The sequence below is a fragment of the Ammospiza nelsoni genome, chromosome 3 (assembly GCF_027579445.1).
Source record: "Ammospiza nelsoni isolate bAmmNel1 chromosome 3, bAmmNel1.pri, whole genome shotgun sequence".
NCBI lineage: Eukaryota > Metazoa > Chordata > Aves > Passeriformes > Passerellidae > Ammospiza > Ammospiza nelsoni.
This window is the reverse complement of record NC_080635.1, coordinates 103,048,133-103,066,180: the sequence shown is the minus strand read 5'-3', so window position 1 is coordinate 103,066,180 and position 18,048 is coordinate 103,048,133. Positions and strand designations below refer to the sequence as shown.

The following is an 18,048-nucleotide window of genomic DNA, read 5'->3' as shown; positions in this document are numbered from 1 at the left end:
CCATGACTTTCACGCCTTGGTGAGATATGTTTTATTTCTTACTTGGCAGTCCATCCTTTTGAAAATGAATGAATGAATGATTTTTGAATAGAGCTGCCTAATTAAAAACCCCAAATTCCACCTTTAGTGGAAAACTGAGTTTTGCCATGTGCTCTGAGGGCACTTCTGTAACATGGACAGTTTGTACTGGGAGGTTGCAAACACATTAGGTGAGAATGAACTGGGCCTCCTTGCCTGTTATTGAACTTCATAAAAATTTGCTTTTTCTCCCCCTCACTTACATAAACTAGCTTTTGTTTTATTTTTCTGTTTTCTTTCTGTTCATGACTATAACAACTTGCTTCCTTCATTATTTTTCTTTCAGTGTCTTGCTCTGTTTTCAAGGAATTGTACAGTTCCTTGAGCACTGAAGAACCAACTTCTAGACATTAGTCCTTCTAACAAACGTCAGAGATATTTGAAGAATTACTTGCACAAAAAAATCATTTGAGAAGCAAATTGTTCACAATTAGGATGCTGAGTCACCTCTACATCTATTAGATATTTTAAGTAGTGATTTGTCAATCAAAGCCAACAACTAAAGCTTATCTAAATAAAGAATTCATGTTTACCACTCGTGATGGTGTCACTAACAAGGAGAATAGAGCAATTGGAGTGAACATAGAGCAAAACAGTTTGTCCTGAGGACTTGATGTTCACACTAAATAATTTTCAGGAAGGTGTTTTTTGTTGTAGGTCTAATCTGATGCAATTGCAGTTGGAACACATAAGTTTCACTCTTGGAGCACATCTTCTGGTTAATTTCCTCTGAAAACAAGCCTGTTCACTTGCTCTGAGATTATGTGGTGGGAACCAAAACACAGTAAACACGGATGACTGGGAAATCCCTTCAAAAGTGCACTCTGCATCCAGACCAAAATGTAAATGTGGATGCATTAGTGTTATATTGGCATTCTTTCTATTCCTTTTTTGTTTTCAAAAGTTGAAACCCAAGACACAAATATAAAAAAATATTATAAAGAAATCCTAAAAATAGAAATTCCGTGTTTCTAAACCCTTAAAAGTTTAGTAAATGTTTTAGAATGTTGGTATCCATGAAAATATACCTGACAGCTGGACAGATGCAATGGAGATTGTTCATGTGTCTATACTGCAGTCTTTGCTATGAAATACCAGTGGTCACAGTGGACCTATGATCTTCCTTGTCTGCCCTGTCTTTATTGCATGATTCAGGTCATCCATTGTCCAAGACACCTATTACTTCAGTGGGCTTGGTTCAAGCCCTCAGGGTATGTAATTACTCAGCTGACTAATGCCAGTAAGTTTTTGGAAATTTGCAGAGAACTATGATTGCACAATTCCAGAGAACCTGGGCCTTGCATGTGCACAGAGCTGATCTGTTAGGGGTTTTAAAGGATTAAATGTAATAGTAGCATAGACTGAAACAGAATGTGTGATAATCTCAGTTAGCTTGCTTACTGGGCAGGAGCAGCTTGGAAGTGCACAGCATTTTCAGTGAAAAAATCTTTTGTCTGGTTAGATAAATATCCTCTTGTTCTTTAACAAAAATAAAGTTCATGTTTTGAGATTGCGTCGTGCTGGTTCCATAAAGCTTCCTTGAATATCTAACTCCTTTGTTTTGCAGTGGTGTTTAATCACTTGCAGTATCATACACTCTTCAGCCATGCACATTATCCCTTAATTATATACGACTAAGCCCCTCTTGACTGTAAGACATGTTGTTTGTTCAAACGCACTTACAAATCCATTTTCTTATCAGTTCTTTGCCGAACATTTACACAACGGGGTACTGTTTAAATATGAAAATAAACCTTTTATAAAAAAAATTGTTTGACCCACCCACCTGGCCTCCATCTGTGATTGTTCTGTCTCTGCAATCTGTTGTCTGCTTTTCCTCAGCGTGTTCTTTATCTTTTTGGATGGCTGCTATCTTTGAGCGACTTTGTTGCCCCTCCCTATTTTCTCTGTGCTTAGTAGAAAGTGACATTTTCAAATCATAAGGATCAGCCAGGCAGATTTGATACGCTCTCTGCTATAAGACACACTTCTGTTCAGAGTATGCAATTAGTAAAGACAACTTCATTTCACAGTATCACAACTCATGTTGTACTATTTGGAATTAAAGCATTGTGTGAATCCAAGGAGTTTTATCATAAAAACTAGTACAGATAAATCTGTCAGAATTAGCAATGCTTTTCTTACCACATGCTTACTGAAACGCAGAAGTTTCTTCATGTTTTGTTCCAGTTCAGTTTCATGTCAGTGAATTACTATAGTAATGCTTTTCCTTTGTATTTTTTTCATTAAAGGGGAGTTGTGTGTTTGTAATCCCTTAATAAACTGACACTCTAATCTTTAGATAAGGAGGTTAAATCCATTTTTATTTTAAAGGATTATAGTTAAATTCTTACAAAGACAGTTAAATTTCCAGTCTATGCACTGATAATTTTCTTATTGTCTTCTGTGAACCTGGATGGGAATTCTTTCTTAAAGAAATCAGAGTGTATTTTTTGTTTCCTTTCTGGCAGCATTTCTGTTTTTTCCCATTCCAAACCAAATGGAACTGTGGAGAACAGTTTCTTTTTTGCATTAAAGTTCCTTCAAAAGCACCACAATGGATTCAAGGGCATGAGCATACTTTTTTCTGAGTAAGTAGGACAATCAGCATTAGATGTAGAAATATCTGAGACCAGGATATGCAAGTAAAGTTATTTTTAGATTCTATAGCACTGTTGTGCTGAAGTGGAGTAATTTCTCTCTTGTGGGTTCTTAGAAGTTGGTCTTTTGTTTGGTTGGATTTGACTGCTGTATAATGATGGCCTTGAGGAATGTGTTACAGAAACCTGTGAAAAATTTTTCTGGATTGAGGCCTGGAGTGGTAATAGTAGGTCATTGTCCAAAGGAAACAAAAATGTGTTATTAAGTTATTTTAACTTCATTTCAATTGGAAAGCTTATAGAGATGCCTGCTTCTATTCTATTTCACAAGAAAGCCCTCCAGATTTATTTCTTGCCAGCCAATTATTAAGCACCATTACAGCTAAATTAAATTAAACATCCACAACAAGTTGACTGTCTCAAAGCTTCAGGAAGAAACAGAACAGATTCATTTGCAACACTTGCTTTACAGAGAAATTTATCCTTGAACCATGGGATCTGAGAGAGATCTGAGACTCCACAAAAAGACCTTCATTATTTCATTAATCCCAAAATTATTTCATGAAAAGATTTCAGATTATCCAAGGTTTTCATAGGAAACGCTTAGATTTTATTTGTATCTGGAGAGTTGTAGGGCAGGATTTTTGGGATTTTTGGAGGGAATCATCTGTGTGAAGATGGAGTCTGGCATGAAGATAGAATGATTAAGCTTATTGCTGTCGTCTCCACAGAAGTACAAGAAGCTACCCAGGTTATATTTTTACTACCTTTGCATTTTATTAATGCATTGATTAAACATTGTTGCTGTAAGGAGTGTTTCTACTCCTTTTCCACTTTCTGCTCCATTGTGCGGCCCTTTTCCCCTGTGTTAGTGACTTCACAGACACTTAATGGCTGTAAACTGGATTGAGGAACCAATAAAACAGCATAAAAGTTAGTTTTACAGTAGAATGTCACAGGGCTTTATACATAAGGCTTTAGTGACATATTAATTATCTTGCCCATATAATAAATTTTTATTTTTTGCAGAAGTAGGTTGCTGTTGGGGAACTCCTTTGTCAGCATAGGTGTGTCTGCATTGTATTGTGGACATCAGTGTTGAGCATTTGAGCAAAACAGACTGCCTGAGTGTTCAGGCTTTTAGAGGCAAGTGTTAGGTGAACTTCCTGGCATCCTGGTAAGGAACACTTGGCCTAGTATCCTCCACCTGGCTTGAGCCAACGCTGTCCCACCCATAGCTGTCCATGGATGGGGTCAGGCAGGCAGGTCAAGATATGGATTCTCCTGGAAGATTGAAAAGGGCCAGATCCAGTCTTAGACAGCCTGAGAAATACCCACCTGCAGGCATCTGCAGTTCCTGGGACAGCATAAGCCATCTGTCCTCTGCAGCCACCACACCTGTCCATTGAGAAACAGCTCCAAAGGATGAAAGGTGAATTGTAAACCTTGATGCTGCACACTTAGATCTCCTTGAGTGGCAGATGTAATTGCTGACATATTTCAATGATAGACCAAAACTTACCCCTCTTTCTGTTATACCTCTGGTGGCAGTTTAGAAGTAACTGTCAGTAAAGCTTTCATTGCATCTTCCCTTCATCAGTTCATCTTGCTTCTCCTAGAGGTTTCTCAGTGCTGCTTACAGGAATGAAGAATAGGGGTAGCCAGGGAGTGAGAGGGCTTTTCAGATATTTGCAAACAATTTTTGTAAGGTTTGGTGAAAAAAACACGGAGAGACTCTGATTAGAAGAGTCTGACAGCTGTGCTGGCAAGAGTACGGGTGTTCATTTGGCAAGGGAAGTGAGAGCCTTTGTGGGGCTCATGAGGCATTAGAGATGCTCATGTCAGGGGACATGTTCACTGCTCTGTATAAAAGCTTGTCATATCATAGTTGTGCTGGAGTGGTGCTGTGTAATAAGGTTGCTATTTAGAGTGTGTCCGTCTCTCTTTGTTTGTTTGATTTGGGGTAATGAGGCTAAAAGATTCTAAAGTAATGGAGTTTCTTAAAAAAATCAATAAGAGAGTGAAAAAAATCCCAGTTCTACCTAGTACTCAGTACTTTTGCATCCCACTGTACATTTTTACCTTTAATATCTAGGAATGATATAATTATTTAGGTTGGAAAAGACCCTTGAGAGCATCATCTCTAACAGGAACCACAACACAGCCAAATCTACCACTTAACCATGTTCATGAGTGCCACATCTACATATCTTTTAAATACCTCTGGGGACAATGACTCAACTCCTTTCCTGGGCTGTCAATTCCTATACTTGCAGCCCAGAGAAGAAATTTTTTCTTACAGCCAAATTGAACCTCCTCTAGCACACCTTGAGGACATTTCCTCTTGTTCTGTTGATTGTTATTTAGGAGAAGAGGCTGACCCACACCTCCATATAACCTCCTTTTGGGCAGTTGTAGAGAGTGATAAGATCTTCCCTGAACCTGCTTTTCTCCAGGGTGAACAGCTGTGGTTCCCTCAGCTTCTTCTTAAAAGACTTGTGCAACCTGACCCTGTTGCTTTTCTCTGGACTTGCTTCAGCACCTCAGTGTTCTTGTAGTCAGGGACCCAGGATTGAACACAGTAATAGAGGTTAAAGATTTTCTTGTTAAATCCAAAGGCCTTTGCTACATTGGAAAGTCAGGTAAGAAGACCCAGAATACAATGGAAATCTTGTTGGCTTGAAATTCAAAGACTTGTTTTAAAATTATTTAAAAATTATTTTCCAAATTATTTGTCAGTGATCAGATTTTACTGTATTTTTATTTAGAAAACAAGCAAACCCCAAACACTTGCCCCTCCCCTTCCCAAAATCAAATTTTTTCATTACTGTTTTGATGTTTTTCATTCTCTTTACAAAACAACAGGAAACCTACCAAATCCCAAGTGTGCATTGGACACCTCGAAATGTTAATTTGTGTATGGGCAGACGGGACTGTACAGAACCTGTGTGAAATCAGAGGAGTTTAGTCACAGAATTTCCCCTGTCAAAAGTCCCTGATGAACTCAGTGAGCTTTTTATTATTTAGGTGGCAATATTGTACAGGCTTCATTGTTTGAACTATGTCCTAGGATAGGGAAGCAAAAAGTTAAAGAAAAATCTCATGAAAACAATCTATTGTATTAATTTCATCATCACCACTGGGTTGGGGTGGGTGTTTTTTTTTTTGGTTTTTTTTTTGGTTTTTTTTTTTTTTTTTTGTTTTGTTTTTTTGGTTTTGTTTTTACTTTATTTTATTTCAGCTGTTTGAGTTGAGTTTTATATCAATAAAAAACAAAACCAAACAAAACAAAAAAGCCAAAACAAAAACAAAAACCCAACCAAAAAATCATTACAAGAATGTGACAAGTTTAGCATGATTTTTTTGTTTATCTGTGTAGAAAATAAGCTTACATCCAAGTTTGCACAGCCAATTTCTTTTTGTTACAGCAGTTCTCTGTTGTCTGCTGATTCATCCAGAGATGTGTTATTCTGCTGTTAGATAATCATACAAATTTCCTATCAGACCATCATAGCTTTCACAACATAAAGCTATGATAACAAAATAAAGCTTACATACAAACTACATAAAGCTAACATACAAGCTACATGGTTTGTAGTTTTAGATTTGCTGAATTCTTAGTCACTATAGTTTTAACAGATTCTTTTTTTAGTAAAAATTTCAAAAATTTTTAACTGAATATTACCATTTTAATATAAGAGGAAGGAACAATAACCAAAACATAAATATGCAGAAGCTATCTGCATCTTTATCCTTAATTTTCTGACTGGTTGAGAACCTTCTGTGGAAGACAGATAAAATTTATACTGCTGACAATATTTCAGGCATGTAGGCATGTATTCTTTTTTTTTGTGATGAACCTATACCACGTCCTGCAAAGTGTGGAGCCTTTGCTGCCAAACTGGCTAATGAGTTGAGCTGTCACTCAACTCTGAGCAGAAGCTACTCAAGCACCTTGCAAACATAATCTTGAGGGAAGGGCATGGTTGCACAAAAGGGGAGAAATAGGAAAAGAATGAACAGGAAACCCATAATATCTCTTCTTCTTTAATTTTCTAACCCACCTTTCAGTTTTGAACTCTGTAGCAGAGTAACAGAGTTACATACCTCTGCTTTTTTAGTGTATTTGTATCTCTCACATGTTCATTTCCCCCAATTTTCATGGTGGCTTTATATTTGTCGTTTCCAGGAAAGTTAATGAGAGGCACATGCCTTATCCTTGTATAGTGAGAATTTAGAGAAACGTTATGTCATAGCCTCAATGCACAACTTTTAACTCACCCAGTTAATTAATTCTCCTCAGAATATTATAGCGTGTCTTTAATTGCCATTTTGATGTGGTCTTTTATGTGCTGATTCGGAATGATTAGATTCAAAGTAATTTTGCTGTAACAGTATAGTGACATTGGTATTCTTTGATTTGTAGGATATGTTCTTCAATCTGATTACCTTGTCCTTGTCTATAAATTAGCCAGGAAAACAGCAGAGTACTGCTTGGTGCCTATGTTTCTTTGCAGCTAGATAAGTTAAAAAGACACGTATGCTGTCAGGCTTACTTTTAGGGCTCTATTTTGTTTGGTTTTCGTTTTTTTCAAAGCAGATTTACAGAGAGGTGAAGCTTTCACTTCATTCAGTGGAAAAATCAGAGCAAGTTACTATTACCTAGCAAGCATTCTCTTTCTGGATCTCTGTGTTTGTGACCAGCAGTATGTGAGCATCTCTCAAAAGACATTAGCAGGATTTTGGAAAACAAGAGCATCATAGGCTTGGAGAATATGAGGTCTGAGAGATTCCTGACAGGTAACAACAAACATTCAGTGAATGATGGTATGCGGCCTTGGGACAACCCCATTTAGATATGTCATTCACACTATAGCTTAGGCATCGTTAAAAGTCCTGAGTTTACTCTGAATAAAACATACCACATAGTTCCTTAGTTGAAACATGAATAATCTTTAGATGTTATTGCAGTTTAAAAATCAAGCTAAAATAAACTTCTTTTTCAGTTAGGCATTTAGCACTGCATAGTAGTTAGACAAAATACTGTAGTCTAAGCTCCTTATAAAACAATATATATTAGGTGCCAGAGAAGGCATAACAGATGCCATCTCTCACCATAAAAGTAATTTACAGTTTCAAACATAGCCGTGACTGGAACATACACAAATTATTGGAAAAGGGGATCAGAGGTTATGAAGTCTCTTTTTGTTACTAGATTTCTTGTGTCTAATATTTCACATTGAAATCTGCAGTTGGGACTTGTTTTATATGGTTTGCTTTCAGTTTATCTAAACTTTTTAGAGACTTCAGCTACAAAGTGCCTTTGGCCAATGTGATCTGCCAGCCAAGTGTCCCACAAGAGAACAATGCCCCCAAAATGTTTTAATTTTTTTTTTTTTTCTTGACACTGTGAAAGGTTAAACCTTTTGCATTTCTAATGTCTCCCATGCCAAATTGTCATGTGTTTGTAGCAGGTTAATACAGAAGGTGGTTGACAAATCTTTCTATAATCACTACCCCATGTTGCTTTTTATCCTTGTCTGCTGCTCATTTTGGTTGTGAAAAACCCTAATATATCAGTGACAGGAGGTCTGGATTTGTGGCTTACTGTTATAATTACTCCCACTGAGGCACTGTCAATAGGATTAAAATAAAGATTCTAGACCTGTCCATCGTAGATGAGGTCAGCAACACTAGCAGTGGGAGTACTGTTTCTGCAAGCTGTGCTTTTAGTCCTGAGTTATGGAACCATAGACATTATTATGAAGCAAATATTTGAAAGCTCCAGTGGAGAAAGACCAGTTCTTTTTTTTTTTTTTTTCCCTGCATTAGCTAAACTATCCATCTGTAATAAATAATCTAACAGCATCCATCTATGTCCTGGCCATACATATATGTATGTTAATTTTCAAATGTATCTGAGCCCCAGAGAGTTTCAATTACAGAACAATCAATTTTGCATTTTATAATTAATAAAGTCTTTGCAGCTGCGTAACTTCATCCAGGAAACATCTGCATGCACTCTTTGTGTATACATCATTTCTGTGAAAAGAGGGTTAGCTGAATTCTCTTTAATTTTCTCAGGCTTGGAGAAGGTAGAAAGGTAGGGAGTTGATTAAGATAATGGAAACAAATCATAAAAATGGCAAGTCATGCCCACACAGATATTAAACAAATTCTACTCGCTGCTTGTAGGAAAAAATGCAGTGCATAGGATCAGTTATAGTCAACTTATTCAAGTGAGGAGAGAAAAGGACTCAGGGGAAAACCTGAGCCCTTCCAAGATGGGCAGTCAATCTCCCAGGGTTCTCAGTGGGACCAGCCTGGTACCCCAAGTTCATAGGTAATACTGATGTTGTTGAAAATCTGTGATTACTCCTTTGTCATCCTTTGACACTGGCTCTGAAAAATGTTGTTTTTTAAACATTAGTTTCATCTTAGCTTGCATAAAACTGTCACACCACCAAGGCTTACTAGTGATGGCAAACTCAGGGAATGGTGTACAAACCAGAGTAAACAGACAAGCTCTCTTGCTCTGCTAGCACAGTATGCCGTCTTTATTCTTATCCTCTTACACCAGTCTACTTTTTTATAAAGGGATTAAACAGTAATTAGTGCATTCACCTCTTTAATTATTTTCATATAAACTCAAAAGTTAATTATCAAAAGCCATGTTCAATCAAGTGTCTGACATGCTGAAACAATTGTGGGGCCTTTAAGTCTTGAGCTGATATACCACCTGGAAGCCTTACACTTTGAAAAATGGAGGTTTTTAAAAAATTGTTTATTGTAGTAGCAAATAATTTGCTTGATTAATGTGTCAGTGCCCTATAACTGTTTATTCTTTCTCCTTTGTTTATATAAACAGTAATTGTTACATATGTCACTCATATCCCTCGCCATATTTCCATCATTGCTCCCAGTTTAAGTTCCCTAGCTATCCTAGACACAAAATGAATCTCATAGTGTTTTACAGTGAGAAGGCTACATAAAAATGAATAGTACTTAACACATCCTTGTTGTCCTTTCTTCCATCACACAAGTGGGACTCCAGACTGCTGTTTGTTGCCATCTACATCTGCTTTCATTCCCTTCTCCAGAGGTCCTTGGACTTTTTTTTATACATGTGAAAAGAAACATATACATTATTTGATCTCTAGCAGGCCACTAAAGCATGTGATGAGCTCACAGCAGAGAAGCTGCTATTTTTCTCCATTAGGTGCAGTCGGCAGCTTATGCCGCAGATATGGCATCATAGTTCTTGTTAGAGTGTGTTAATTCCTCAGTATTTAGTTTTGGCTTTGCAAAATTCCATTCTTTACAGTATTTGTGTAGCCTCTTAAGGGATCCCAAATATACTGGCTAAAAATGTTTGCAAATGCCCTGGCTTCAGCATATGCTGAGCACGTTTCCAAGTGGGCACTGCGCCCTGATGCCTCAGCCGTGCCGGCCCCCACTGTCACCATACATCCTTGTTATGGCTGAGTGCTACTGGATGTGCCAGAAGAAAGCAACTTAGTCCAAGCCCAGAAAGACTGCTGGTATGATTTTCTGGAGGGTCTTTCATAGTATAGTGTACTGCTTTATCTAGGGCTTCCTCAGTCTCAAACCCCAACTCCAGGAAAGCTCTGTTGTGTGAAAGATTTTGTTCATATTGTCTTTGTAGTTCACACTGAAATTCTGCCAGCTTCCCAACAAGAAAAATCTCAGTTTCATGGAGGAGTTGAGAAAATTTGCCCTGAGGAGCAGCCATGGCTATTGCAGATAAGTGAACAAGTCCATGGAGCTGGTCAGCCCTGGGAGGGTCAGTGATGGACAGTCCCAAAAAGTTTTGAGGCTGAGATATGAAGCAAAGAATTGTGCCTTGACTGAAACAACACTTTCTTCTGTATTTATTGTTGATTTTGTAGTATATAGGAAAGAAAACCAAATTGTGTTGTTTTAAGCTGGTTGAGGCCAGGCAGGTAGGTGCTATTCTGTGTCTCTGTGCTGTCAGTAACATGTAAGACTTTGGAGCAGCTGTTGGAACAAAATAGGAGCTTCATCTGGGAAGAGCTGTTCTAATAAATTAGCAGCCTTAAATGACACAACAGAGTGAATGGAAGAGAGTTGTATTTTGTGCTGCCTTTCTCCCCACCCCTGTACTGCCATTTGTCATACCCCAGAAGCCCTTCTGTTGCAAAACTACTGCTGGATCTTAACTTCCTTGAGGAACACCAAATGAGTGCACATTTTAATCAGATCAGCAATGATGAGGATTAAAACTACAGCATCAGAGTGCCATCTGACCAGTTATATCCCCCTGCATATCTTCTGTCATTGCTTGAGTTCTGTGCCTTGACTTAAAATTTAGGCTCCCTTTATAGGGAAGAAGTGCAGCTAATGAGTGCTTTTCTGTACTAATGAAATGAAATATTAAAATAGATGTGTGATCAAATGTCATTTGAGTTGCCTGAAGCTTTGCCATGAGATACTTTTGTGAAAGAGTAGCTGTATTTATCACCTTTAGATTTGCATGTACAGAGCTCTGAGTGTTGTTTGGCTACTGTGTTTGTTTTTGGTTTTTTGCAATTAAGATTTTTAGTGTTCCTTATGGAGGTAGCAGCAGTGGGGATTTTATACCACCTGTCCCTGTAATCTTAAAAATATTACATGAAGAACTAAATTGAATCAAAATATGTAGAACTAAAATAGTGTAGAGCAAAACAATCTATCTAAATTACTCATAAAATTAAAAAAAAAAATCCACCATTGCAATTTGGCAAGGAAGGAAAAAAAAAGGGAATGGAAAAAACAATCAAACCAGTATTTTTGAATTATTCTTTCCCATCTGTTATCTGTGTAGCTGACTGGCAGGTTCTCACACCTTCATAAGTGGTCTGTGCAACATCATGTTAGGAGAGTTTTCAGTTGTAATTTTCTTTGCAAGGACAATGGTATGTGTTAAGAACAGATAAGGACCCGTAGGCCACCAGGTTTTAAGCAATAGAAGTATTCTACTGTTAGCCTGAAAAAAAAGGTGAGAAATTTAATTTTATGAAGAAAGATGGGAGTGTACAGTCCTGCATGTCCTCCTTTCTGAAGAACTACAAAGTTTTTAAAAATCCTATTTAAAAGTTCTGTTTTCATACTGTTAAAAAATTCAGTTCTAGAATATTCTGCCCCTTATATCTCTAAGATTTATAAGTTAAAGGAGTGCTATTAAAAGTGGTCACAAGCCTCTTAGTAGACAAAAAGCTGATGGAATGGTAGCATGATATGAATGCCTGAACCTGCTGCCTGTGTTATGCTGTGTGGGACAATAATTGGCTTTCAGTCATGTAAACTAGCCACAGACACTCAGATCCTTTGAACTCTAACAAGAAATGAAATGCACACTTACTTTAAATAGTGAGTGACTAAGCATATAAATGTCTTGATCAAGTCATCAGCAAAAAACAAACAAACAACAACAAAAAAAAACCAACAAAAAACCAAACCCAAAAGTGAAAAGGAGTCTTCTGTTTACATTTTTTTATTTCTGTCTAAAATCTTTATTTTACTCTCTGCATCTTTGCTGTGTAATGTTCCCTGCTGAGAAGGACAGACTGGAAACACAGTAGGGAACTTTGCCTTTTAAGTTGCTCTTTGCTTTGCAGAGGACTACATGTTGGAAGTTCCGGGGTATTTGTCCAGTGTTTTGTTTGGTGTAAGAGGAACATGACAATTTAAGAAAGGCAGGAAACTATTATGTGGTAATTTTAGCTACATTTCTATTGCAAGTACTAAAAGAGTGGACAGAAGTTTAAATGCATTTCTTAAGGTACGTGTATACAAATCTGTTCAGCTTTTGTGCGCTTCGGTCAGAAAATTCTGAAACAACCTTGGATGAAGCTAAAAAAGGATAATTTTGAGTTGAATTTGCCACATGCCTGTTGAATTCACAGGTCATGTTTATCTAAAGTGCTTCTCTAAAATTCTTTTTGTTGTCTTTTCTAAAGAGCATATATAACAGCTCCTGTGGCAAAATCAAGCTATAGCACATTTTACATACAGGACTAGATTTTCTTCTAATGCAAACTTGTGCCCCTTTGTCAAAATCAAAGGCTACAAGCTTTGCATGCTAATTGGTTCTGCCAAATAATTTAGCTTCCATCCACTGGGCTGTTTTTTAGCACAACAAACTGTAAATGTTATAGCTATTTTAAGCATATTTTTCTTAAAAAGCTTAGTATATTGATAGACTAATAGACAGTCCGAATGTCCTACTGTTGTTATCCATTGTTGATTTACATAATTCACCAGCTTTTATCTGTTGTCTTAATTATTGCTGCATTTATTTTTTTTCTCTGTTGCATAAAATTAATCAGACTAATATGACTCATGTTGCTTTAGCAACACTATGGGTCCAGTCCAAAGGCTATTAAAGTCAAAGGTACTCCTCATTGACTTAGCGAGCTTTGGATAAAGTTCATTGTTTTCATGCTCTTTCCATCACTGCAGTACCAGACAACTGAAATAACTGTTCCAAATATCAGTGTCTTTTGATACTTTGCATTTCTGTTCTGAGAAAATATCCAAGCAAATATGAATGTAACCAAAGTAAATTCTCTCCCTCTGAATACAGAATGACTATTTAACTAGATTTAATATTTTGATACCCAGTACAAAGTTTCACCCTCTGTCCCTTTCCTTTGCATACAGGTGATAGCTTAAGAAGGTTAGACTGTCTGTTAGGGTTGGAAGGAAAAAAAAAAAAAAGAGTTAAATAGTCTGGTTGAAAATACTTCTGCCTTATGAGAAGGTTCTGGAGGACTTTTGTGTTTTGTTTTGCATGTTGACAGTGTTTGTAAGTTTGCCTGTAACCTTGGTGTTGAAACTGAGTCTTAATCTGTTTTTAGTTTTAGTGTTGTTGGATCCCCACTTCTCTCTTCCTCATTCCTTACAGTTCTCATAGTTTTTACATTCTTAAGTTGTCTGTCTAGGTTGCAGTGCTCTGCTTGCAAGTCTAATAGCTGATGTGTTTCATGTGTGTTTCTGCTTTGGGAACTGTGGCAGTAGCTGCAAGAAGTATTTCTAAACATCAGCGTTGTAACACAACACATTTTTTGGGTTCACAGTGAACAAACCAAAGCAAGAAGTTCTCTTGTTTTTCCTGTTGTCTTCCTTTTGTCTTTTTCTTGAAAGTTTTAATAAGTTAATTTCAACCTACTTGTGTCCTTCTGTGAAACTGGGAAAACCAATTGCGGAGTTTGTGCTGTTTGCTTTCTTCCTCTTTCTTAATGTTCTTACCAGAGTCGTCTTTTAAGCAAAAGTTCATGCCTCGTTCTTTCCTCAGGATCAGGGATTTCTGGTGGATTACAGATTCTTTGGATTTCTGAAATCAGGGAAGAATAAATTTTGCTCCAAAACAACTAGTTCAGATAACGTAAACGCTTCAGTGGGCTTGCAGCAGATCTCTAGAGTGTTTTCCTTTTGTTTAGGCCTATTGCAGGCCCCCAGATATTTCACAACATTATTGTACTTTTCTTTGGTGAAAAACAGATCCTTCTTGTATTTATGTGGCCCTCTGTTTTAAAAAATTGTACTGCTAGCTGTTGTGATACATATAGTATATACTTGAATTCATAAAATTGCCACAAAATCATTAACAGCATCATCTGAAGAAAAAGAAATTGTGAGCTTATCTTGCTTGAGCCAACATAACAGAGTGGGCAGTTTAGGTGTTTACAGAAATGTGTACCTCATGTGACAGAAGCAAAAAAAAAAACAGGATAGAAGTCCCTGCAAATCGAAATCTTAATTTGTTTTGTTCTGCTTTAGCTTGTGGCCGTGGGTTCTACAAATCCTCCTCACAAGATCTGCAGTGCTCCCGCTGCCCCACTCACAGCTTCTCTGACAAGGAAGGATCTTCCAGATGCGACTGTGAAGATAGCTATTACAGAGCACCTTCTGATCCACCATATGTCGCATGCACAAGTGAGTGAGTCATGAATTTAATAGTAAAGGACGTTGCTTAACCAACCAGGTGCAGCCACTTGCAGCGAGTAGTTTTGTCTGGCTTTTCCTGGGTTTGAAAAGTACATTTGCAATGGTGAAAGAAACTGAAAGGCAGAAAAAGCGTTGACAGTGAGTACAGAATCAGCATAAATATAATTTTCAAGTTTGCTTGGTACAGCTTTGGAAAACATTGCATGTTGCATATGTGCATAACTCACTGTAATAGATATAATACAGGCCCAGTTCTCCCTAAATTGTTGCAGACAATATGCATTATGTGATATAATACCAAAATTAGTAATGTGAAAAATGAAAAGTAGCCTCTGTGGAGCTGCACTTTGATTGAACTGTAATTGGATCTGATTTAACCTTCTAACTGCAAATAGATTGGCTGACACAGATTGGTTGTTCAAACAGTGGGAGTCTCCTAAATTCAGATTATCACTAAATATCTCTGTAAATCATATCAGAGCTGGTAACAAAAGATTAGATGCAGCTTGTGCAGCATGTTTAGAAGAGATGAACAAACCCCATATGTGGAAAACCTGTAAAAGAGAACTTTTAAAGTATATTAACTATTCCTTTTAATTATGTAGAAGAGAAACAGCTAAAAATCAGTTGCAGTAAATATAGACAGTTGTTATTCTGATGTCTTAATGGAAAATATATAAAGCTCTTATCAAATGAGTTCAAGAATGCTTTTATATAGCCTGTACTGAAAATAATGAAATGTTTATGTGAAGGAAAATGCTTCAAGTGTTTTCTGTCTCAGTAATTAAAATGCTACCTGTGTGTCCCGCTGTGGTTTTGTGTAATTACCCTGGACTTCTTTGTGTATTATGTAGGACCTCCATCTGCACCACAGAACCTAATTTTCAATATCAACCAGACGACCGTGAGTTTGGAGTGGAGTCCTCCCGCTGACAACGGGGGAAGAAGCGATGTGACCTACCGCATCTTGTGCAAGAGGTGCAGCTGGGAGCAGGGCGAGTGTGTTCCCTGTGGGAGTAACATTGGATATATGCCCCAGCAAACTGGATTAGTAGATAACTATGTCACTGTCATGGACCTGCTAGCTCACGCTAACTACACGTTTGAAGTCGAAGCTGTGAATGGGGTTTCTGACTTGAGCCGTTCCCAGAGGCTTTTTGCAGCTGTCAGTATTACCACCGGCCAAGCAGGTAAGCTTTCATCACTTACGAATCTCAGCACTGTGAGGCTGAGAGAAATTTGGAACATGCAAACTATAGGTGCAGTAAATCAGGAGCATGTTTAGTGTGCTCTGGCTCATTAATCTTTTCGCCTTGCCAGCTATTTAATTTGAGCTTGTACTATTTTAGGATAACCTGTCCTGTTTCTTGGCCTCAGGATTGCTTTCAGAAAGCATTCACAGAAGACTTAAAGAAGATGTGCAGCTTTTTTTATAAAATAGAGTTTCTAAACTTAGGAACTTTTTTTTTTTTTATTTTGTTCTCACTTCATTATAGTTAATTCCCTAGTATTTGAAGATAAAAAAATACATGTGAGAGTTCTATGCAGACTTCCTTTTTGAATTTTTAAAACATGTATGGGACTTCTAGGTCACTGGAAGATGATTTGGATTTCTGATGGTGTTTTCAGTGTTAATGTTTGCCCTCAGGACAATATTTCTGATTTATCTTATATTTCCAGATATTTGATTATGAGATGCAATGACAATGTGCTGATTATTCTTTGTTTCTTCTATTTATCATAATCTGACAGGTGAAATGTCAGGGGAAATAAAATCAAACCAGCATATCACCCCAGGGAAAAAAAGGGCTTTAGTTGTCTGCAGCTGAACAAAAAAAAAAAAAAAAAGAATTCTCAGATTTAGGTTTCTGAACTGGCCAGTTGCTTTTTGATAAAATTACAGACAATAGTATGCTGTGTTCCTAAAGGGAGGATAGTAAAGCTAACCTTTTGTAATTTTAACAGTCTTAAACAAAATATTATTTGCAAGATCTGGCTTTTAAAGAAATATTAAATAGTATTTTTACTATTACTTTTCATGGTAAAAGAAAATATAAAGTGAATAACGAATGTGATTCTTCCTGTAAGAACAGCTGACTAATATTTTAAAGGATACTTCATACTTATGTCTTGGAGGAAATTTCAATGACTGCGAATCATGGGTTTGTTTTTTTTAGTGCAGTAGAAATGATCCCCTAAAGTAATGTTTTGAACTAAGAACAAACTCACCAAACAGGATAAACAAACAAGAAAAACTGTAATTATTTTGTACTTTAAAGATAATAATCTCAAAAAAAAAAAAGGGACAAGAGATTTAGTTCAAAACCTTCCTTCCTTCCCCCCAAATTTAGGATAGTTGATATGGTTGTTGATGTTAGGCTGGAGTGTTTAATCTCCCTATAGTGCTTTTATGGATTCCAAGAGCACGTTTTACATTATTTTGGAGCCATCTTTGTGGCTGAAAGGATTGGTCTCTGTGTTCATTCAGTTCTTGAAGTTTATGATGAGATTTTCAGCACAGAAAACTTACTCTGAGACTATTTTTGTACCACAGATGATATAATTTTGGCACCATGATTTTTCATCTTCTAAATAATTCTCCAAACATGCACAGGTGGACAGTGTTCTGCTCTCTAGATGACTGTACAGAACTATCATATGAAGAAGAGGATTTGGACTTTTTCCTATTTAGCTGAATCAAATTGGCTTCACTTTATGTGCTTTGATGGTTCAGTGGCACACAGGGTAAAGGAAGAACCAGTGCAATTTAGTGGCTAGTACCACATCTCAATGAGATGAAAAAGCCTTTATCAAAAGTTTGTTGTGTTTTCTCCAGGACAGCTCATTATTGTTCATCATTTTGTGTTGCCATAGTCAAGGATTTAGAAGGTTTTTATTAGGCCTGAAGCTATAATATGGTTATCCTGGTCTATCTTAAATGTAACACAAGCTGTGTGATTTTATTAAATGATCCTCACATCCAGCCCAGAGATGTTAGTGAAACTATAGCTTGCATATATATTAGAGGCAGCATCTAGACTTTACTAAAGATGTAATCAAAAATCTTCAACATCCTAGACAAGCTTTGTAAGACCATGAGGTGGGAGATCTGACTGTTCCTTCCCTACTCTCTAGTTTCCTGTGGGATTACACACAGACCAGATTGGACACTGTTTAGAGAAAGGGTATGACTGAAGCTTTGCCTGTTTAGCACTTCTGAATGTAAAGATTTAGAGGCTTCCAATTTGGCACCTAAATGGAATATACATGGAGGACAGATTTTGGAAGAAAAAAATGGCTTTGAGCTCTTTTTATTGCAGTTTTCTCTGTAAAAGGAAGGTAACCTTCATTTTTCCTTACGAAGCTTTTCAAGATTTTCTGATTAGAAGTGCCACATTAA

General features: G+C 37.1%; 1 protein-coding gene across 4 annotated transcripts in view; it reads left to right on the top strand.

The window, feature by feature from the left end:
• Positions 1 to 18,048, top strand: part of EPHA7 (EPH receptor A7) — a 165,710-nt gene that overhangs the window by 40,039 nt on the left and 107,623 nt on the right. For all 4 annotated transcript variants that reach the window (XM_059467210.1, XM_059467212.1, XM_059467208.1 and 1 more), the window contains exons 4-5: positions 14,481 to 14,636; positions 15,503 to 15,838. In XM_059467210.1, the coding sequence (XP_059323193.1) occupies positions 14,481 to 14,636; positions 15,503 to 15,838 (492 nt within the window). The remainder of the gene's footprint in view (positions 1 to 14,480; positions 14,637 to 15,502; positions 15,839 to 18,048) is intronic.